We start from the raw sequence: 22791 nt of genomic DNA, 5'->3' as shown, positions 1-22791 counted from the left end.
GTGAGAAATTGTCTCACAAATATCTTAAACACACAAACAGTAGCTCTGTACACTTGTTTATTAGTTACTTATTCACATACTAATGTAAATGATACAGTTTTATAGAAACCCAAATGTAACAAAAAAAAAAAAAAAGGCTGGATGGCTTTAGCTGTGAATGTTTTAAACTTTAGTTCAGTAAATTAGCAATAACTTAAGCAAGAGTAAAGAAAACACAAGCAAAGAAAAGCAAGCAGTCGGTTAAAAAGTTTGACGCATGATTATTTAGATCATGTGGTAATCATGGTTACCCTGTGATTTTTTTCTTTTTTTAAAAAAAAAAACAAAAAAAACAAAACCTCATGACCTCATGACACTAAAACTCCCCGGTAGTGTTGCTGTGGGTTCGACTGATGGCACAGCCGAGTGTGTGTGTGTGTGTGTGTGTGCGTGTGTGTATCAGCCAGCTGATTTCTGTGGAGCTCCTGTAAGAATAAGCTTCTTAAGAAGCAAATGAAAAAGTTTGGCCTTTGTAAGGTCTCGTGGAGTTTCTTGTCTGAGATGAACACAATGATGCAAAACAATGTGTTATAGATGAGGCTGTGCATTAATATAGGTGAGGTACTTTATGTTAGCAATATGACGTGTTAACGGAAGACCTCACTCAAAGAATCCTAACACTGCCGATGATTAATGAAGGTGGCTAGTGGCGTTATGCAAAAATGAGATCCTGTGAATGGGCAACCACTAGCGTTGATTCACAAATGATAGCATTTTTGCTTGAACTTGTACTGTGTGTGTGTGTGTGTGTGTGTGTGTGTGCGCGCGTGTCCTCAGGCATCACTCTCGGCAGAGCCAGCGTTCTGCACTTCCTCCTCCAGAATGGGCACGATCAGATTGTCCTTCGACATCAGGTTATATTTCATTACAAATCGAGTAAACCGGTGACACAGGAAGGTTTCATCCTGGATAGACAGACAGAAAAAGGAAAGAAAATTAATTGAGATTTTTGTAATCTAGACCAGGAGTCTCTAATCTAATTCGCAAAGGGCCACCGCAGGACTCAATCAAGCAGAACCCACAACAGATTACACTCAGTTTCATCAACACAACTAGGTCTTAACATTACTTTCCAGCTCCTGTTTGACTGAGACACCGGCCCTTTGCAGATACTGATGCAGAAAACACTACTTCCTATGCACCTTTTACACACGTCTTTACACACAACCTAAACCACACCGTTAGGAAATTTAATTCCACTGTCCATGGGGAAAATCTGCATTGTCCAGGACTAGGCTACTTGCACACCTATTAGTCCAACTGCCAAATCCAAATGGGAGTGAAGATGATGTGAGCAAGTGAAGATATCAAGAATAAAGTAAAAGTTATCTATTATTTCTCATTATGAGATTATATCACATCACTAATATAAGACCATTAAACCTATTTCTGGACATATTTACTAATTTCAAACTTACAATTATCTTAGTCTACTGACAGATAATTTGGCTGCTTTCTAGAAATGAACACTTAATATAACCAGATTTTTTTTGAAATGCCAACAGAATAAGACAATTTCAAGCTTGAAATGAGTAACAAAATGCTGAAACAGGCTTCAAAAGCATTTGTTTAAAAACTAAATAATATAATTTAAACTAAATTTTAAATCTAGTAAAGAGAAATATTAGCTGAATTTGCCTACAGTCAAGATAAGTTTACAGTAATTTTTGCAGTGTATGTATATTTTACACACAGTCTAAACCAAGCCATGAATAAATTTCATTTCATTGTACAGGATTTGTCACAAAATCTACATTGCCTAGCACTAGATCTAGGGCACTTCACACCTATTAGATCATTAGCTGAATTCAAATCAGAGTGAAATTGATCAATTTGGTTTGTGTGTGCTATTTGGTTTCACACTGCATGTATATACAGTACTGTGCAAAAAGTCTTAGGCACCCTATTTTTTAGTACAAACTTTGTTATAGATTTTTATTTTCTGACTTCTACATTATTGATTCAGTACAAAAACATTTTAGATTCCAAACATTAGTTTTCCAGCACAAAATTAAATGTTACAGAAGAATGTTTGTATGTCAGTAAAGAAAGCAGCAGATTCCATAAGAGACACTTTTCAGATAAAAACATAATGAAGGCTGCTGGGTTTCGCTGCAGAAATAAGAAGCGAGTCGACAGTCAAAGTCTCCAGAAGAACTGTGGCTGCTTCTGCAAGATGCTCAGTAACACTTCCAGCTCATTTCCTTATAAAACTGCACACACTGCACCTGAGATACTGTTTTTTTTTTTAAAGCGAAGGATCATCACACCAAATACTGACTTTCTTTCATTGATTACTGTTTATTGCTCTTTATAGTATTTTTTTAAAATGTAGAAACATTTAATTTCATTATTTTTGAAGGCATCTTTGCTCTACAGCATTTCTTTGCATGTGCCTAAGACGGTTTGCGGTGTTTCTAACTGTTGTGGGCGTCTGGGACAGAAGGACGCCAGTCAAGCGTGTCCATTATGATATCAGTGCACACTATCTTTCAGTACAGGTATACGAGTGATTTTTAACTCTCTCATATTCCTATCTTCAAGGTTTACAGGATGCTCCTAACAATCCATTTTGGTATCACAGTTTATATTTCATATTTTACAATATACTACCTGGGACAGTAATCACTGTTAGGTGAAAGTTTTAAGCTGCTCAGCTCACCTCATACTTGTCGAATATCTGGCGGTGGTGAAAGTAAGCGTGGGAGAATATCCTGTAGATGCGGCGGCAGACCGAACCCAGCTTTGCCACCGATGACTCCTTTATGCTCACCCTGAAACATTGTTATACTGTGATCTCAATAATTTTGTTGAGGTCATGAGAATAACTGTAATAGTAATAGTTCTAGGTAATGACATAGAAACAAATAATAACCGACAGTGTTCTGGCCTTGCTAATTCTCATACAAGTACACGGGACACAGAGTGTAGGGGAGACTATTAACACTCCATACTGAAATGATGTGGTACTGCTTTAATGCTCACCGGCTGGGAAAATACTTGTTACTGTTCAGAAGACAGGCGGCTCCGTCCAGCGTGTGTCTCGTGTAGTCGATAGCAGGACACTGCGGACGCAAACACAAGCTACAGTCACACACTTTCCTGCAGTAACAACGCTAACTGACAATAGGCTTGTGAGAACATGTGTAATATGCCATCATCCTGTCGTGTCCATTAACTATCACTGATTGGTGATAGTGGCTCTGAAGGGGGGCAAAGAAGGGGGCGTGGCCTGATATTTGTAACGCGTGCTACGTACACGCTACGTCATAACAGAAAAAAAAATACTGGAAGGTGGTTACAAGTCCGCTGTAGCTACAATCACGAGCATTTAGTTTAGTTTAGTTCATTATAAAAGTTATGTAATAATATATAAACACATGCATGTGCTCTGTGGTGAACAGCAGCAGAGATGAATTCTTAGTGAAGTCGCCCTGATAAACAACACTTCATTTTCTTGTCATTTTCTTAATGTAAGTATCCGTTTATCTGCCTTTATCTGTTTAGCAGCACAGACAAGTGAAGCTGAAATGTGTCAGAGAAAAGATGTTTTGTTGCTTTGCTCTAAAGTCAGACAGCAGCTTATTAAGGTTCATATAAGATAGAAAAACAGGTGAAAAGGAAACACTTTCGGGGATACAACACACTTTATTTCTCTCCATCTTAAAGCTACGGACACAGCGCTTTCCCACAGACATTTAAATCCGTATTTGTTTGCTGTGCATGTTGTATATGTAATACTTTATTAATTATGTATCAATGACCAAAATAAGCAAAGTACGTTTCCTTAAAGTGACAACCTTGTAAGTAAATTTCAAACAGGCGCTTATAGGAGACACTTCTTTTTTTTGTGACCGAATCTTAAATAGTGTATCGGGCACTAGGTAGATTCTGTAAAGCCATTACGTAGGGTGTGATGTTCAGTGATCTGAAATCCAGCTGGGATTTTCCTTAACTGTGTGTTGTGTGAGTCTTAATTTCACAAAGTAAATAAATAAATATTCTAAGTAGCAGAAGAAAATTATATAAGTAATAAAACATTTAACTTCATAATCAAGCTATTCTTTTTACTCGTTGCTTAAGAAGCTGACCATTTTCATCTTCTGTGGTTTATGTGGTATGAACACAGTTTAATTACAGTGTTTGATTACATGAAAACACTAAATCTATAAATCTCTGAATAGAATTTAATTGCAACTTGTAAAGAAATTTGACGCAAGTCTTACCTCTTTAGGGGTTTTATGTGCAGCACACAGAAAGATCCACTGCTCTGTAGCTGTCATTTGTGTACATGTGTCAGGGTGGCATTCTCCCTGAATGGACACACACACACACACACACACACACACACACAGAGAGAAAAGTTTGAAGCTCTTTTTCCAGCACAGCACCACTGGACAAATTCCATGCAGTTATGTTTCATTTCTTAAATCTTATACACTGTAACTTTGACATTTAAAAAATACAGCAGTGTGTGTGTGTGTGTGTGTGTGTGTGTGTGAGAACGAGTGGCATTTCTACCTGTAATTTAACAGCAAGGCCGTTCAGTTCCAGACAAAACTGTCTATAATGAATAGAATACAAAATCAATACAAAATGTTTGAAATCAAGACAAACAGCCACAAATTCAGTGATTGTCAATTGTGAAAATTCAGACAATTAATCTGTGGACAGAAATTCAGCACTAAACCCTGAGAAACCCCACAGCGATCAGCGTACCTCAGGTGCTCGTATTTCCAAACGCCCTCGTCCTGGCCCTCGGGAGGCTCCAGGATCTTGTCGATGTTGGCGCAGTCAGAGCGAATGTTCTGCTGGATGTACTGCAGAGAGAGACAGAGAGTCGGTTACTCTGTGGAGATGGAGATTTTGGTCATTTTTCACAATGAATACTCAGCAGACTTCAGTCCTTTATTTCCCAAGCACTGATCTCAACTTTCCGTAGCCTGTTGTGTTGAGTCGGGGGAAAACGTTTATTACATGTGTTGCTCTTGAAGTAACAGTACTTTTACCTGAGAAATGTTTTTTGTCTGTAGTGTTGTGAATGAATGTTCACCCTACATGCGTTACACTGGCCGTACACCTCTGTTTATGCTCGAGAGAGGTTTGAGTGATGAGATATAAACAGAGGGTTAATATCTGGTCTGAATGAGATCTCTGGCTGAAATATTTAAAGCTTAATGCCTACCTGCTGCACTGCCAGAGTGCTGTCCATCTCCTCAAACGACTCATCAGGCCAGCTGTAAAAATCCTGTCAACAAACGCACATCATACAGTTACAATAAATTCATATTCTACAGGTTACCTACAAGATGGCACCTTCTGTCCTACGTCTCTGGGAAATCAGCGTTATCACAGTTAGTCACGGGGTATGATCAGACGGTTGATCAGACAGTTATATCACTACTGACCTTTCAAAATACAGATTAAAAAAAAGCATTTCTGTTTATTATTCTGTCTATTTTTTACCCAATCAAGTTCCTTACTCCAGTGGTTCTCATGACTTTTCTGTTCGGCTGCGAGTCCCAGTATTTTCACACCTCCATCCCTCTGAACTAGCCCTAAATCACACTTCAGCATTTCTTTCTCCGCTCAGGGGATGTGGACGGCACGGAAATCCTTCGTCTGTGTAATCCACTGCGTTACATTACACTCAGAGCGAGTTCCTAACTTTATCATTTATCAAAACAGCTATCAAATGAAACGCACAGAAGAACAGGGCATTGCTGACCAGAACTAAACCACACAACTACCTACTTTTGAGTAGTTACATTTTCTTTCCTCACAGCCACTCTCTCTTTCAGTTTTTAATGAAAGTGTTGGCAATGGGCCTCATTTATCAAGCTGGACACCAAAACATCTATTCATAAATCGTTTGTACAAGTGTTTACACAAGACAGTTAGTATTCATGAAAATCCTGTAAATTTGGAAAAACGTTCATGCTTATTTTATTATGTTTACAGTGGTCAGCAGATGAGCTTATCCAGAGCGACTCGTAGAAGAAAAACAGATCCTCATGCTAGTTCACTAGGTCAGGGACTAAGAGTACCATCGAGAAAATTTAGTGAAAAACAGTCATTTTATATTATACATTTTCTAATATTGGCATTAATTATAGAATATAGGAAAATAAAGAAAATGAGCCAACACAAACCCATAAATTAAGAGAAATAAAACTAATCATTTAATTTTGACCAAAAAAAAAAAAAATGCAGAGCCATAAACAAATATCTCAGCTGATGGAAGATTTAGCACTTCTTCTTCTTCTTTTATTATTATTATAATAATACTTATTAGCGTAGTAGTGAGTCAAAATAACCTCCGCCTCTGTCTTTCAACCTTTACCCTCATCATTCATTTCGGGCTCACAGCTGTCTGTGCACTTGACCTTTTATGGAGTTTTGTGGGCGTTACTACATGCAAATGAACTGTGTCGGGAACGCACTTGGCACTTTACAGGTGATCCACATGCACACACGAGTACGAAGAAAACCAGCCTTTCTGAAACTTCTGTAAATCCGCCAGAAAATTTTTAGTTCGGTTTACTTCATTAAAAGATTGACAAATGAGGTTCAACGTAAGAGATTTTATAGAAAAGTCATCCTCAAAAATCTTTTTAAGAAATTATAATTAGTAGATTTGATCTATTTTTGTTTACTTTTGGCTTTTCTTTTATATATGTACATACACACACACACATACACACACTGAGGTGCACAGATTTCGTAATAAATGTTTGTGTTTTTAAACGTTGGATTAACACCCTGCTACTGGGAAAGAGCTCTTGCTGTACAGCATTAGACTCTCTGAAGCAGTTATGAAGTGTGAAACTGTCTTTACCTCTAAATATTTTAAAACTCTATCAGCTACATGATCACAATCACTAGTCACTCAGTGACAGCTACAGATTATAGACAATACAGACAGCTATGGAGCTCACATTAGCCATATAGCTCGCTAACACAAGAGCTATTTTTATCCACACATTTTATCCACACATAGTTAAACGTAAATTTGATGAACTAACTGAACTAAAACTGCTCCGGTCTCAGGTCGTGCTCCAGTTGACTGCTGTGTCTACAAATAGCTAGCTGTCTAGACGGTGAAAATTCACCCCACCCGCTTTCCCAACAAACCCCGCCTCCCTTTAGCTAGGATTGGTTCATATTTCACAAATCGCCTTCTGATTGGACGAGCGCAGAAGGTCTGAATACGGGTGGGGAAAGGAAAAGAATAACAGGGTCCGCTGCTTGGAAGAAGCTAGTTAGCTAATTTAGCTAGCTGCCTTTTCGTCAAAGGAGCGTTTTCTTCGATGTCCATATACCACAGGTTTTAATTATCTATAGAGGAACCGTCTATCTTCACATATCTAAGCGTTTATCATACACACTGCAGTACCTTCGCCTTGGTTCCCGGACGGTTCCTCCGCAGGACTGCTGTACCCTCCGCCATGACCATCTCGGCAACGCCCCGGAAGTGACGCACTCGCGTTTACTTCCGCGTTCCACTACCATAACGTCCTCCTCCCTCAGCATAGCTTTGGTTCACCATAAATCTGTAGAAATCTGTAAGAAAAATCATGTCATATATGAAATATGATAAGCCACAAACATATCATTGTTTGCAATAATAATAATAATAATAATACAGATGGTCATGCAGTCACTTGATTAAAAATTACAACATAAATATTGTATTTTAAGGCATAAATTAAAAGTGTAATTAAAAGAAAGGTTACATAATAGAATAAATAGATGAATATGTTTTAATGCCCAGGAAACTACTAAAATGGCCTAAAAACATCTCTTTACCTTATTAAAAGGCAGGATCTATGAATATGCATTAATATACAAATAATACAAATAATAAAAAAAAATGTCCTCCTGCCATCCCAAGTAAGTCTAATATCATGATAACCATCTATACAATCTATACAATCTTTACTTCAACTTTAACTGAATGTCTCAGTAATTAGAATCAGACACATAGTTAAAGACTTTAAACATCCCACTAGTAAAAAAAACAGATGACTGTAAGTTTTCCCCCAGTTCATTTTAATTTGATTTGTATAGCTCTTTCAAAAGCTTTACAGAAATCCACATTTCTGATCTAACAGAAAAATATGAGCATTCAAGGATCAAATGTCTGACAGGTAATGAATGGGATGGATGGATGGATGGATAGATAGATTCACTATATCGCTAAAAGTTTATAGACCCCTGACCATCACACCCATATATGGTTCTTCCCCAAACTGTTCCCACAAACCTGGAAGCACACTATTGTATAGAATGTCTTTGTATGCTGTAGCTTTACACTTTCCCTTCACTGGAACTAAGAGGCCCAAACCTGCTCCAGCATGACAATGCCCCTGTGCACAAAGCGAGCTCCATGAAGACATGGTGTGTGAAGGTTGGAGTGGAAGAACTCAAGTGTCCTGCCCAGAGCCCTGACCTCAACCCCACTGAACACCTTTGGGATGAACTGGAACACTGACTGAACCCCAGACCTCCTCACCAACATCAGTGCCTGATCTCACTAATGCTCTTGTAGCTGAATGAACACAAATCCCCACAGCCACGCTCCAACATCTAGTGGTAAGTCAGGTGTCCACAAACTTTTGGCGAGATAGATAGATAGAATGAAAGAACAAAGAAAAATGCATAATCATTGGTATGTTGAAGTTTCTGTAATGAGACAATATTTTACGTATATGGAAGGAGTCTCCAGTGTCAGTGCTTTGTAACAGTCAGTCAGTTTTCCAGCACAGGAAAGTCTTCAGGACTTTCCAGGAGGAGTTTCCACTTTGAGGTTTCTTGGTAACATGACAAGCTGTGTTTTTTTTGTCTTATTAACTTCAAGGCAGAGGAAAAAGAGAAGCTGGTGAGAGTCCAAACTTTTATAGCTGCAACAGTGTAAGTAATAACAGGAACTAACTTGTTTTGTGGAAATTCAACAACTATAAATGGATAAAAAGTATGACGTAGTTTTTTAATAAATAAACATTGTATTTATGGGTAAACTGCCATGGTACAAGATAAAGCAAACACTTAGATACATGCTGTTGTAGGATAATAATCAAGTTCAGGGTGGTAACAGTAACTCTGGTTTATCGTGTTTTATTCCTTACATAATTACTGTAATATTAGTCAGTAACTCTTCTATATCTCTGCTCAGATCTTTATATGAATAGAAAAGAATTGTCTTATTTCAGTTCTTTACCACATAATTTACTCTTTTCTTTGAGATTGTTTCATGGAGCTTGTCTAACACACACAGACACCGGCACTCACTCGGACCCAAGCCAACTTTCTAGAAGCAGACCACATAGTTGAGCAATAATGATGACTTAAAGCTTTCTCAGCTGTAAACACGGACCCCTTTTGATAGCGGATTATCAGATAAAAGCTGGTTTGATAGACGCTGAAAATAAAGAAAGGGGGAGTGAGTGAGCAATGTGCAGCTGTGTGCCATTTGGGCTGATGATTCAGGACTTTTTCATCTATGGCCTGGATCAGAATCTTGGCAGTGTCTCAAAAGTGCCAAATCCAGTGCAACAACAAAACTGTTGATCCTACAAACCCATGGCGGAGGTTTATAAAGCGGGCAAGGCCGACCGTGCTTCAGTTATCTCCCGAGGAAGGACTGGACCCCACAACCAGGATGAGTAAGGTGAGAAAACCAGAGACAGAACAGCTGTAAACATCAGGATTATGATGTGAGACATGCTTAGAACCAAAAAATTCAGGGCTGAGATTTTCAGAAGCATTGCAGCAGAAAGTTTATTGTTAAATGGTAGAATGAGCATCACATTAAACACTCTCTCTCTCTCTCTCTCTCACACACACACACACACACACACACACACACACACGCACACACACAGTTCTTGGCTGTGCAATGCTTTTAGAAAACCCAACCCTGATTACTTTTGGACTTTGACTCTAGCAAGTGATTAATAAGGATAGTAAAGCATAATATAAATATGAATTGAAATTTGAAAAAATTCCTGATGCAACAAAATGTTTTACTCATACCCTGCTTTCTCTGTTTGCAGATCATATTTTACGAGGATAAGAACTTTCAGGGCCGCTCATATGAGTGTGAGATCGATTGCCCAGACACGCAGCCCCACTTCGCCCGCTGCAATTCTATCCGAGTGGACAGCGGATGCTGGGTCCTGTACGAGAAACCCAATTACACAGGATACCAGTACGTACTGACCCGTGGAGAATATCCCGAATACCAACACTGGATGGGCTACAACGACTCAGTTCGTTCTTGTAGGACCTTCTCTTATGTAAGTGTGTGTGTATGTGTGTGTATGCTGAGGTTTGCATTGCAAAAATGATATTTAGCAAGATAGATTAGACTGCGTTATCAATATAATATTTTTGCAGTGAGCCGTTGCTCGACACTGGGATGGTAAACGTAAAGCTGCACCTTTTGTACCGTTTTGTACTGTTTCTTTCACTTGGGAACATGAAGGCAGTTGAACCTTCAAAACTAATTAAATGGAAATAATCAGACTGTTGTGCTTTAAATGCACTGCAGTCTCTTTTAATTTCAAATTAAAAATTAATTTAATTTCAATCCTTGATAGTACAGTAAAATATATTATTTCCAAGATTTTGTGTTATAATTCATTTCTCTCATTATTGGGACCAAATTTTTTGATGATAAGAGACAATTTTGAAAATGTGGGGACATTTGAACAAAACCACTGAAAAAACAGCTTTTATTAAAAACACCTAAAATATTTTTTAGTATTAAATTTAAGTTTAAGGTATAAAATTAATATTTAAGGTATAAAATTAATATTTAGCCTACCTACAATGGAAGTACCTCACCTTTTCTATATTACTACATTATTAGGTACTAGATATTAACAAATATTAACAGATATTAAATATTTAAATATTCTTAGCAGGGCAACATGCAGAAATCTAGACTATGCAGATTGTAGATTATGTTCCTATGATGACTGGAATAACAGTTTTGACAGAAAGCCTTTATTTGAAACACTAAAATAGCCAAAATACTTTCATTTACATCCTGAGGTTTGGCTCTAGGTATGACATTACTTATTTACTCTAATGCAAAAGTCAGTAGTAACACATAACTTTCTTGCATTTCCCCCTCCAGGACCGTGGGGGGCAGTACCGTATACGCATCTACGAGCGTCCTGACTTCCAGGGCCAGATGATGGAGTTCAGTGACGACTGCGAGTCGGTGCACGAGCGCTTCCGCCACAGGGACATCTACTCCTGCAACGTGATGGACGGCTACTGGACCCTGTACGAGCATCCCAGCTATAGGGGGCGCCAATACTTCATGCGTCCCGGCGAGTACAGGAAGTTCAGCGACTGGGGTGCAGTGTGTGCCACCACCGGCTCCTTCCGCAGGATAACCGAGTTTTAAAGGACCAATGGTCTTTCTGTCCATGTAATAAAGTTAACAATTAAATAAAAGAGTACAAATAAAGCACCATGACCTGTTTATATTTGTCCATGAAAAACAGACGTCCAGTTCATTTGGTGGTTCTGTGCTTTTCACAGACTCAAGGTAAATTATAAAAGAATGGTTATATCAAATAAATATTAAACCAAATTCTTGAAATGTTTCACTCATTGTCCTTTTCTCTAACAAAAAAAAATTCATTTTAAGTAATATTATTTTTCATGCCACATTCCACGACGTGAAGCGCCTGAACTTCACGTGTCAGTGAAGCCCTCAGTGATGTGTTTTGTGGTGAGATGAGAATGAAATATTAACAGTATGTCGTTCAAAAAAAATGCGTCCAAAGAGCTTTCCCCGCAAACCCACTCATAAAATACTGCGATGTATCATCTGTGCTTTGGTGCTGTTTTACAGCTGGTGGTTGACAGAAGTATCAGTTCTGCCAAGTACCAGGATATTTATCCCAGAACCTGACTGCATCTGCCAAGAGGTTATAACCGAGGTTTGTAACAACATAATCACCCTAAACATGCATCCAAATCAGCACAGAAATGGTTGTATGGTCACACACAAATCACCAGCTTTGAGCCCTGTTAAAAACCTGTAGTCTGAACTGAAGAGAACATTTCACACACATTAGTGAATTTCACACACATTCTTAGTAGTGAAAATACACACTACTAAGAAAATATACAGTATATTTGGAAAAATATTGTTCTGACATGGATGTACAGCAGGTAGTATTGAGTTCCCGGCTCAATCCTGAGCTTGTGTTACTGTCTGTATGTTTCACGTGGTCTCCCCGTGTCCATATGGGTTTTATCTGGGTCCAGTTTCCTACCACCATCCAAAAACATACCAGTATGTGGATTATCTATGCAAAATTGCCCCTAGGTGAACAGAACCTAACCCAAGTGTTCCTGGGACGGGCTCTGGATCCACCTTGGCCCTGACCAGGACAAAGTGCTTACTACAGAATCATTAATGCTTTGAGTCTTTTTTGTTTTGTTTTGTTTTGGTTTTTTTTTGCAGCCGGTTGGTCCAGGGACTTTTATGAAGATTGACAGGATAATACATTCTTCTCATTACCAGGATATTTTATCTCAAAACTTGGCAGCCTCTACCAGGAAGTTACAAAATGATTTTAGATAGAGCTTTCAACAAGATGATCACTCCAAACATTCTGTACATCCACATCAGTACAGAATTAGCTGTGGAATTACAAAACCTCTGTTTTGCACTGGTTTCTCAGTCTCTGCATTTGAGAACCTGCAATCTGAACTTAAAAGAACATTTCACACACATTTCACAAGCTGAGGAATAAAGTGTGGGAGAGAACAATGTTGAAACCAGTGATTGGCAGATAAAAAGCACCACATAAGAAACAACATGATATTTTCATGTTTCCGCATAAGAAACATGAAAATATCATGGTGGTGTTTTCTATACTTATATTTTAGTGATTTTTATATAGGGTGCCAACAATTTTGGGGTTGGCCACACTAGAACTAGAGCACTCTACTGTAGTTAACATACTAATACTTGTAATGCTCAGATTCTGTGAGTGTATCTTGAGATTTGTGTGTTTGTCTGGACATTTGTCTGAACACATATTGAGAGCAGAGCGGGCGGGATGGGTGTGATTTGATGACTCGATGCACATTCTCCATGTCAGCAAATCTGTCTGCCTTTTCAAAAAGCACACACACACACACACGCACACACACACACACACACACACACACACAGAGCCAAATGAGTCCATGCTAATAATGATAAATTAGGTGATAATGCGAATGACGCTATTATAACACAATAATAATAATCACATTTAGCAGCACTCATCTCATCATGGACAATTATGAGTGATTCATAATAATTTGTCATATTTTCACCAAAAATCAACAACAGTAATGTAATTAAAGGTAAACGCCTTTTTAGTACTAGACATCGTGTAACTTCATTAGAGTTACTGTGTGCTCTCTGTGTGTTCTGTGTGTGTGTTTATTTTATAGGAATGTTCAAGTTATAACAGAAAGGATCACACTGTATCGCTGGTAAGAAAACATCAGAATAGAAATCCTTTATTTTTCCATAAAGCTTTTAGTTAATCATGAGTCATTGCAGTGGAGCTGTAAACACACTGTAAAAATGGAAGTTAAAATTGTGTTGATTAGTTGAATCATACTATGCACTGAATTACTTTAAACCATCTGTTTAAACCAGAATAAACGAATACAAAGGCTTAGCCCTTTCATAACGCAGCATTGTACCGTAAGCCACACATCTGTAGTAGAAAACATAGTGTTTTTTTATCCTGAAGGAAACTTGATATCCAAACTTGATGCCAAATAGAAGCCCTGAAATCATCACCTGGATATTAAATTGACTTGTGTTTATTACAACATATCTCATTCCATTAAAAATAATACTCCAGTAATATAACACTGCCACGGACAAGAATCGCAACACGTCTGCATTGGTGATTTCAGAGATGTTGAAGAATTGAAGATTCTTTCTTTTCTCTGTATAAAAGTAAAATGCTACAGTGCCTCAGTTTACGCAAAAACATAGTTCACTTAATGTACTAGATACATATATTAGTTGGTAAATGTGTTAAACGGTAGCTAACTATGAGTGAAACATAATTAAACGAAGCTTAAAAACACTCGTAAACCTCAGACTTCCACATGATACGATGTGATTTTGATTCTTAAGGCAACAATTCGATATTTTGTGATACCACTGAATCTGCTACGATACAATTCGATATGATTTAGTATCCTCTGACCGATATGTTACCAACTTTGTTCAGAATCTGGGGTAGAATTACTGTTATTTTGGGAATGATGATAGAAAAGGACTATTATTATTAAGTATCAGAGTTACAGGCAAATCAGCTTGGTAGCCAAATAAATGATTTACACATAGGTGTAAATATATTCATTACTTTTTATCTTTTGAAATAATAATCAATTATAATTGCTAATAATTGATTTATGATTGTTGCCTCGATTCATTCAACACAAACTGTCCGATCTTACACGCTTAATTGTAACAGGCTTCTCGCTAAGCAAATAAACCACCAATTTAATTTAATTTCAAATAAACATACAGACAAAACCTATTTGTAATACTAACCTATTTTACTAATACTCACTAGAGAAAATTAAACAAATGTTGTGTATCTAACTGGCTTTGTCCAAACCAAGTAACAGGAATGATATAAAACTCTACTCTCTACAAATACTAACATTACATGATTAAATATATGTTTGTTGAGACATAAACTGCACTTGAATATACGTAGATAAAGGGAAAATGACCATGAAACCTGGTGTGAAGTGAGCAGTGAAGGCTGGTGGTGATATTAGATGCAAGGGCTGAAATCTAATATCTATCAAAAGCTCGACAATGAAACTGTAGTCTGATAGGCTGCATGAGTCTACAGTCTGAGCTAGAAAGAAATCAGCCTTAGCCTCACGTCTGGCTTCTTCGTTCCATTCTGTGTGTGTATTTCTAAATGTTTATTGTCTGCCCCAACAGCTGCCTTTAGAATACCATTATAAGTCAGTTTGAAGCAGGTTTTGTGTTCATTTCTCACTAAATTTAACCGTGTTGAAATTCTCGTCTATAGGAATCAAACATACAAATATGCTGAATAAACATTAGGTTAAAATACAATGGAGTATTCCTTTAATGGTGAGAACCAAACGTCCCAGTTAACACCAGGACTTTAAAACCAGTTTCTTTTATCGTGATATATGATTAAGGTACAATACCACCATATCAGGACATATTCGGTACAAAAGCATGCACAAATGTGCTCACTTCTATATGAAAGTATTGGATTACAGTAAGGGGAAAGGGTGCGGTAAAAATATGACATAAAAAAACAAATCTATAAACTGTATAAAATCTGTCAGGAAAGATTTACACACTCATGGATTTACAACATAATCTCAGTTAAAAATTCGTTAGTATACAGTTTGGCGTTAGCAGGTTTAGCTTTGTATTCATCTGTATGAAAATTAACAACATTAACAAAATCGTTAGAATTCTTACAAATTTTGCATGATATCAGGTTCTTAAAAAAAATTACAAAAGACAACTTCTAAGACATACACAACCTCAAATTAGGTTTTTAACAGAACAGACATCGAGTCCAAACAGCTCTCATGGGAAAGGCCCTAAACATTTATATTCGTCTAAATTTCAAAGTAAGTGTTCAGGATGAAACTTCTAAACCACATTTCGACAAACATTTTTACAGATGAATGAAATCATTACACAGAGTGCAACTGAGCACATTTACACAGGAACCAAGTGAGCTGCTTTTCCACGGCAGTGTGAAGTCATTTCCAAATCATCAGTCTTCAGAATTTCATGGAATTTCTGGGAAAAAGAACTGGCTTGAACATTTGTACTGTTGCATAACTCCGTTTTCTATCAGCCCACATGAGCCACTGCAAAGTCTCGGCTGATGTGTACCAAAAAAAAAAAAAAAAAGCCTGATATGAGAATAAATACATGTTTAAGTCTGCTTTTGTCACTCATGACTAATGTTGATAACATGTGGTAGATAACAGAGCCTTGGTCATGTGAAAATGAGGACAAGCAGCAGATCATTGTGTGTTTACGGAGAAATACAACCGGTCTCTCTCTCTCTCTCTCTCTCTCACACACATACACACACACACACACACACACACACACAGATTTTTAGGTCAGCAAAGTCCTTGCCAGATGACAGAGGACATTAATTAACAAACACACTCACACGCATGTTTATTTTACTATCCTTGTGAGGACCTTGCATTGATATAATTATGAATGGAGCTAATTAATGCTTAATCTAACACTAACCTTAACCTCGGGAAACAAAAGGAAACATTTTCACTCTTTTAGTTTCATAAATAAAAACAGTTTAAAAAAAAAAGCCAGTTGTTCCCACAAGGACTAATTACTGTCAGATATTCAGATGTCACATATTCCTATCCTTGTGGGGACACCGGGTCCTCGCCAAGATAGAAAAACATGACTCCCCCCACCTCCCCAAACACACTCACACACACACACTCACTCTCTCTCTCTCTCTCTCTCTCACACACACACACACACTCTCTCTCTCACAGACACACACACACACACACTCGCTCTCTCTCTCTCTCTCTCACACACACACACACACTCTCTCTCTCTCTCTCACACACACACACACACACACACTCTCTCTCTCTCGCTCTCTCTCTCTCAACACACGCAGTTATGTCTGAAATAAATAAGGCAGATTTCTAAATTTACTTTACATATCCAGTTCTGAAACAGGACAAACTGTACACAGTGTTATTCCTGATAACAACATCAGATTTTGTACCGTAACCTTCAGCAGCACGCAAACAAACCCGAGCAAAGAGCACGAGAGAATTCTGAGCCAAGCTAAAGAAATACTCCCAGAGGTTTTTTTTCAACCTGATTTCTATCTATTACATCTGTAGTGTGCGTGTGATTACTACACTCAGTCATTCTAACACAAAGAAGAAGAACCGAAAGAAAAAATGAAACGAAACAGAAAACATTGTCACAAAAATTACTGCCATTCAAAGTCTAGGGACAGATGTTGAACCGGAGGAAAGTCTTTCCCAAGCTGCTCTTAGGAATTTTATCTAACTTTCCAACACTGGAAAGCAATACAGTGAAATATAGCTATAATACTGTTTATGTTTTCCTAACAGTATTCTGATATCCAATATGATGATCTAATATCGATATAGTGATTAATTATGCCACAGTACACTTTTCTATAAAGTCACTGGTATCTATAGCTTTCTAACTTTTTTCCACATAAATGTTATAAAAGTCAAAATTCTGTACTGAATCTTTAAAATGTTAAAATGTTAAATCGTTAAAATTCTAAACAGATTTTTACAATAAAGTTTAAATAAAGTTAAATAAAACTTTTCAAAAATCTTTTATGCAAAACTAAGGTTTTGTTCGAAAACCTATATACTGCAATACGTATTATGTACAGAACAAATGCAGAAACGTTTTAAAGTATTGTGATATTCTCTAATTTAATTCCCAAATGACTTTTAACTGAAGAATTAATTTAAACACTTTACAAAACTACTGTATCTGTTTCCCTCCTAAGAACTGCCCTTCCACCTTTTCACATTCATTTTCAGTAAACAGATTTGAGATTCTATCCTCAGCGCAAGGAAACATTGAAATTCTTAAATGTGCTAATCACATGCACGCTACAGATACCGAATAGTGATTAAGCTAAAAAAAAAAAAAGTCTGGTGTATTCCTTTAAGGGTTGTGTTTTTCCCAAGTCCAATTCACTGTGGTCAACCCACTGATCTGACAAATCACTCAGTCAGCAGTGTGTGAAGAGGGAACGAGCTCGAGCTTGCTCACGTGAAACCACAATGACGCTAACATTTTCAGACATGCTCCAACTCTTAGCAAGACTTTTCACAACTTAACTCAGGGGAAATAAAATGTCTGTTACTTAACTATGATAAAAAGGGTTTTGCTTGTTATAATTCTTAGTGCTCTCTTACAGAAAAGTGCAACAAAAAATCACATTCAATGCAATTGTAAAGCGCTTAATCTGAAAATTACAGTAAATTATACTGAGTAGCAAGGATATAGTGTCATTGATACAAAGCAACACTTACAGACCAACCTGGTGTTTACGTGTTTTTCCCCCATGTGCTCATCTGCACAGCTTAACTGAAGTACAGAAGTCTGGCCTGGTTGTTGAAATGACTATTTCTATATTTCTATTTTGTGTCAGGTTTTCTGCTTTCAACAACAATGATGTAATGAATCACTTAAAGAAAGCTGCTAAATAATTTTGTCTCGTGATGACTGACAGCTCTGAGAAACCATCCTGACCACAGTCGTTTGTTTCAAGAGCACAGTAAACTGTAATATCTGATATTATACCACAGTGCTGTTGTATTCTCAAATCTGATTGGTTAGAAGGTGATGATTAATTTTCTATAACAGCTACTCTGACAATCTTTCCAGCTGTAATTCAAACCACTGTTATTTATCTAATACGTTATTGTTTCTCTAGTAACTGCTCATTCACAGGGACTTCTGTGGCTTCACATAAACTTAGACCAATCATAAATGGATAAAAAAAAAAAAACAAAGAAAAATGTCTAATTGTTGACACGCTGACGTTTTCTGTAAGGGGACTTTTATCATTTATGGAAGGAATCCTTCGTAACTGTCCTTTCTTTTCACGACAGAGAACTTGTGGTTTCTGGTTTCTCAGAAACATGACAAGCTGTGAGTTTTTTTGCTTTATGAAGTTTGTAAGACAGACTGGTGAGGGTACGGATGTTTATAGCTGCTATAACATAAGTGAGGAGGAACTAACTTGTTCTGTGGACAACATTAAACATAACTATAAATGGATTAAAAAAATAGGCCGTGTTGTTCATTAACAAATGAAACGTTGTAATCGTTGGTAAATTGCTGTGGTATGAGAGGAATAAATCATGTTATAAATGTGTTATAAACATGAAAATAATCCACTTCGGGATCGTAACAGAGTAACTTTGCTTCGCATTGGGTCTCATCACACTAACCTGTCATTGATTATTTTCCTATAACAGCACACTTGAAGAAAACAAGTATTGTTTTCTTCAATACTTGGCACTTGGTGAATGTTTGTATTGTAAAAATTAGTTGTGCGACTGCGACGGCTTTACTTCGTATACACACAATCTGTGAATGCTGGTGTTAAATATGTATTCCAGTTTTCTCCCTTTTAACCAGGCAGGTCCATGAGGTGCTTTGCATCTAATAAACATTAGTAAGTGAATAAAAATAAAACATCACGGTCACACTTTATGATATTTATGGCCGTACACATGATGGACAGTCTACTGCCTACATAGCGCTGTTGTATAGCTGTTGTATATGGCCCAGTTCACCACATTTCCTGCAGATTAAATGATGCATTTAAAATAGCATCATAATCAAATATATTCAAAATTTGCCGTTTGTTTCAGCTCCATGTGTGATCAGCTCCTACCTTCCACAACATAAAGCTAAAGGCTGCATTTAATATCTTCTACAACTGAGTGCGAAAGTTTGCATTCCCTCACTTCAAGCATGATGAAACAAACCAGCAAGAGGTTTCATGCAAGTTAGTTAAATATGATGTAATTAAATTAAGACTTTTGCAGAATGCTGGTGTTTGTTTTGGAGTTATACTCATTTTCCCCCACAGACTACAGTTTTTTCACTTATTTGGTGCATTTGTGTCTGAATGATGCCATTTCTATACAGTCTAATATCTTTTTATGCACTTTTCCAGCTGTGTGAAAGTTAAACATGCGTTGTTTTAGGTCTTGTAAAAGCTGTTTTCTCATTCTGCACTAACTCTTATGTTCTCTGCTTTCAGCAAACTGCTTAAGAGTTTGAGTATGTCTACAAATTAAATACAACTTAAAGTAGACATCGTAATTAAATAAAATAAAATAAAATCAATTGAGCATGTCAATGGGATGCAACCTTTTGAGTTTGCTAAAAAAAAAAAAAAAAAAGATAAGCGCTGACTTAAACTCAACTGATATAACAACACCATTAAGTTAACAAATGCCACGACTGATAAACGTTAGGGGGATGTAAACTTTTGCACTCATCTGTATCTCAGGTGCTGGTGGTGGATACACAAGTGTTTTCCGTGCACTTGGAATGTTCACCTTGTAGCAGGTGTGCAAGGAGGAATTTTTGGCCCCTGGCAGGTTTATGTACTGGGCCCCTTGTGTCTGTCATGGCTCTGGGTAGAATCCCTACCACTGTCTTTTAGTGTGTGTGTGTGTGTGTGTGTGTGTGTGTGTGTGTGTGTGTAAGCAGCAAGTCTGAGAAGTCTGACATCAACCGTACCCGCACATGCAGAATCACCCAAATAGGTTTGACTTGGGTCTGGTTCTAACCGGACCGGAAGTCTGACCCGTGGCTCCCTCGAGCCGCTCAAAGTGAGAAGTGCTGTGAACGATCGGCGTGATCCCCGCGCGCACCTTGCTCAGCCTGGGCTTCAGCTTGTTAAATGACGATTTCCGGCGAAGTGGCCTTTCCCTCGCGAGCCCCCCGACACAGTCACGGTCGTCGTCCTCGCTCGCGCTGCGGTTCAGCAGCCTCAGGTTGGCTTGGAGAACTCGGGGAAGCTTCCACCGAGCGCCCTCGTCTCCGAGCGCGAGCTCCTCGCTCTCGGGGTCGCAGGCAGCGTCGGCGCCCGCTATGTCGAGGACGTCTCGCGCGACGTCGCCGCGCAAGTACTGGTTCGCCTTCTTGCCGCTGTAATCGCGCGCCTCCACGTCGGCGTCGCACGCGCCCACCAGCAGCTTGATCACCTCAATGTGGTTGTGCATGGCGGCCAGGTGGAGGGGCGTGTAGCCGGCGCTCGAGCGCGCGTTCACGTCGAGCGCTACGCCGCGCTGCCGCGCGAAGGTCACTATCTGGGCGAGCAGCTCGTGCTTTCCCAGCTTGGCGGCCCAGTGCAGGCACGTGAAGCCGGTCACGAAGTCCTTCTTGGAAACGAGGCTGGGGTCGGTGTTCAGCAGCCGACGCAGGGTGTCCCAGTCACCGTCGCAGGCGCACATCATCCACTCGTGCTCCAAGGGGTCCAGCGTCGCGGCGGCGCTCTCTTCTTCAGCGTGCGCGGAGTTTACCGACGACGAGTCGCCGTCGCTCTTGGCTGCGTGTCGGCTGTGCCTGAGCACCATGCTGCGTCGTACCTGCGGCGAGCTGCTCATCATGTGCTCGATAAAACTCTTCCGACTCCCTTTGGGGGTGTTGCTCGCAGAGTCCGAGCGTCCTCCCTCATCCGCTCCTCCCTCGCACGAGCCCAGACTGAGCAGCCGGGATCCACTCCCTGCTCCTGCCGTGTCCTCCTCGCGTGCTTTCGGTGCAGACTCGCCCTCTGCTCCGTCTGTGTGACTCTGATCAGCTCTGGGCTGGCTCAGGGCTCCGGCATGCGTCGGTAAACAAGGAAGATGGAAGAACTTACTTCCGTCAGTCGCCGGTTGGTGAGACGGTTCAGTCACGGCGACCTCTGGGACACGTTTTCCCGGAGATTGCGCATCACGCGGAGTTTCATCAGATCTCCGAACAGACCTGCTGTGGCTCCCAGCGCCCGCGTTCCTGGTGTTGTGATTCCCCATTTCTGTTTTATCCTCAGATTCGTGCGCGACTGATTGAGTGCAAGCGCGTGCAGCTGATCCATCCGGACTGGTTTGTGAAATATTCGGAGGTGTGCGCGCACCTGCGCCGGCGCAGACCGAGGCAGGCGGTATTTCTTGTTTTGCATCTTTGTTCTCTGACGGGACGGTGGTGTTGAGCGCGCGGCTCTGAGACTCGCCTGGTATGACAGGCGCGTCCCTGCGGTTGTCATGGGTAACAGCAGCAGCAGCAGCAGCGCTGAGGCTCGTTTCCAGGACGGCGGCGCTGTCCGGTCCGTGATGGCCATCCTCCCGTTTCACCGAGCCCCTGAACCTTTTCCTCAGACAGACGTACTTCTCTCCGTTCTCCGCTTTCACCAGCGCGACGCTGTCCACGCAGCTCCTAAACGCCTCTTCAGCGGCGGCTTTCCTCTCGGGCTCGGTGGGGATGGAGGATCGGAAGTGGTTTATGAAATCCGCCTTCTTCACTCTCCCTCCTCTCTCCGTTAGAAAACATAAAACCGCTTCTTGGGTGCATTCAGTCGCCATCAGATCACAATAAAGCACACATCATCGACCATTGTTGTTTACCTGCGTTTAGCAGGATATCTGTTACTGTTACCTGGTGAAGGAAATCGCCTCTTTTTTCAGATTTGAATAAACAAATCGATTCTCGCCCCACTTCTGGATCCCCCATTATTTTGGCTCTTTATCCCGCTGCTAATCCCTAGTATTGCCAGTAAGTGGAGCAACCACGTCTTCATTCATTACTCGGAGCCAAGCAAACACCCGCCCCGCCCTTTAATCCCTCCTAACTGAAACTGTAGCCTCATGGACGCCATATTGGATCTCAATATCATGAGTGTTGTAACCATAGGCGGCCCTTCCAGAGCCAAAATGGACGCCAGTTTCTCATTTCCAATACAGTTGCGTTTTCCAAGAGTTTATCTGGTTTAGGGCGTACCAATGTAGACGTGGGGGGAGGTTGAGTGAAAGACACCTCGTGATATGATATGTTCGCAAAAATTTTTAAACAAAATAATAACCACACAGTCATTTATATTGGAGATAAGAATTAGTTATGGTTTAATTTCAGAGTCAGGATCT

At 39.5% G+C, this 22791-nt stretch overlaps 3 protein-coding genes across 4 annotated transcripts; 1 reads left to right on the top strand and 2 right to left on the bottom strand.

The window, feature by feature from the left end:
• Positions 1-40: 40 nt before the first annotated feature.
• Positions 41-7574, bottom strand: LOC113538446 (MOB-like protein phocein). The gene is made up of 8 exons (XM_026933518.3): positions 7436-7574; positions 5225-5287; positions 4759-4859; positions 4561-4603; positions 4266-4352; positions 3025-3104; positions 2702-2813; positions 41-944 (listed from the first exon to the last, which is right to left on the bottom strand). Exons 1-8 carry the CDS (start codon positions 7493-7495, stop codon positions 813-815), a joined length of 678 nt encoding a protein of 225 aa, XP_026789319.1. The 5' UTR covers positions 7496-7574; the 3' UTR covers positions 41-812.
• A 1239-nt stretch (positions 7575-8813) lies between these two features.
• Positions 8814-11638, top strand: LOC113538445 (gamma-crystallin M2). 2 transcript variants are annotated; one of them, XM_034314392.2, is made up of 4 exons: positions 8814-8952; positions 9556-9709; positions 10095-10337; positions 11183-11637. In XM_034314392.2, exons 2-4 carry the CDS (start codon positions 9701-9703, stop codon positions 11456-11458), a joined length of 528 nt encoding a protein of 175 aa, XP_034170283.1. In that variant the 5' UTR covers positions 8814-8952; positions 9556-9700; the 3' UTR covers positions 11459-11637. The 2 variants fall into 2 exon arrangements, with proteins under 2 accessions (XP_034170283.1, XP_026789318.1); XM_026933517.3 differs by lacking the exon at positions 8814-8952 and having other exon boundaries at positions 9210-9709; positions 11183-11638.
• A 1922-nt stretch (positions 11639-13560) lies between these two features.
• On the bottom strand, positions 13561-22789 carry LOC113538284 (ankyrin repeat domain-containing protein SOWAHC). Its single transcript, XM_053228336.1, has 2 exons — positions 20411-22789; positions 13561-15977 (listed from the first exon to the last, which is right to left on the bottom strand). The coding sequence occupies exon 1, from the start codon at positions 22231-22233 to the stop codon at positions 20425-20427; it is 1809 nt and encodes a 602-aa protein (XP_053084311.1). The 5' UTR covers positions 22234-22789; the 3' UTR covers positions 13561-15977; positions 20411-20424.
• Between the last annotated feature and the right edge of the window lie 2 nt (positions 22790-22791).

This window comes from Pangasianodon hypophthalmus, chromosome 2 (genome assembly GCF_027358585.1).
Source record: "Pangasianodon hypophthalmus isolate fPanHyp1 chromosome 2, fPanHyp1.pri, whole genome shotgun sequence".
Taxonomy (NCBI): domain Eukaryota; kingdom Metazoa; phylum Chordata; class Actinopteri; order Siluriformes; family Pangasiidae; genus Pangasianodon; species Pangasianodon hypophthalmus.
This window is presented reverse-complemented; position numbering and strand designations above follow the sequence as displayed.

Excerpts from the sequence above, each read along its gene's own strand:
- LOC113538446 (XM_026933518.3), bottom strand. The coding sequence starts at position 7,495 with ATGGTCATGGCGGAGGGTACAGCAGTCCTGCGGAGGAACCGTCCGGGA. Across the intron at positions 4,604-4,758 it reads TGGAAATACGAGCACCTGAG|ACAGTTTTGTCTGGAACTGA; the intron begins GTACGCTGATCG and ends TATTCATTATAG. Across the intron at positions 3,105-4,265 it reads CACATAAAACCCCTAAAGAG|TGTCCTGCTATCGACTACAC; the intron begins GTAAGACTTGCG and ends TTGCGTCCGCAG.
- LOC113538445 (XM_026933517.3), top strand. The coding sequence starts at position 9,542 with ATGGCCTGGATCAGAATCTTGGCAGTGTCTCAAAAGTGCCAAATCCAG. Across the intron at positions 9,710-10,094 it reads CCACAACCAGGATGAGTAAG|ATCATATTTTACGAGGATAA; the intron begins GTGAGAAAACCA and ends CTCTGTTTGCAG. Across the intron at positions 10,338-11,182 it reads CTTGTAGGACCTTCTCTTAT|GACCGTGGGGGGCAGTACCG; the intron begins GTAAGTGTGTGT and ends TTCCCCCTCCAG.
- LOC113538284 (XM_053228336.1), bottom strand. The coding sequence starts at position 22,233 with ATGGCGACTGAATGCACCCAAGAAGCGGTTTTATGTTTTCTAACGGAG.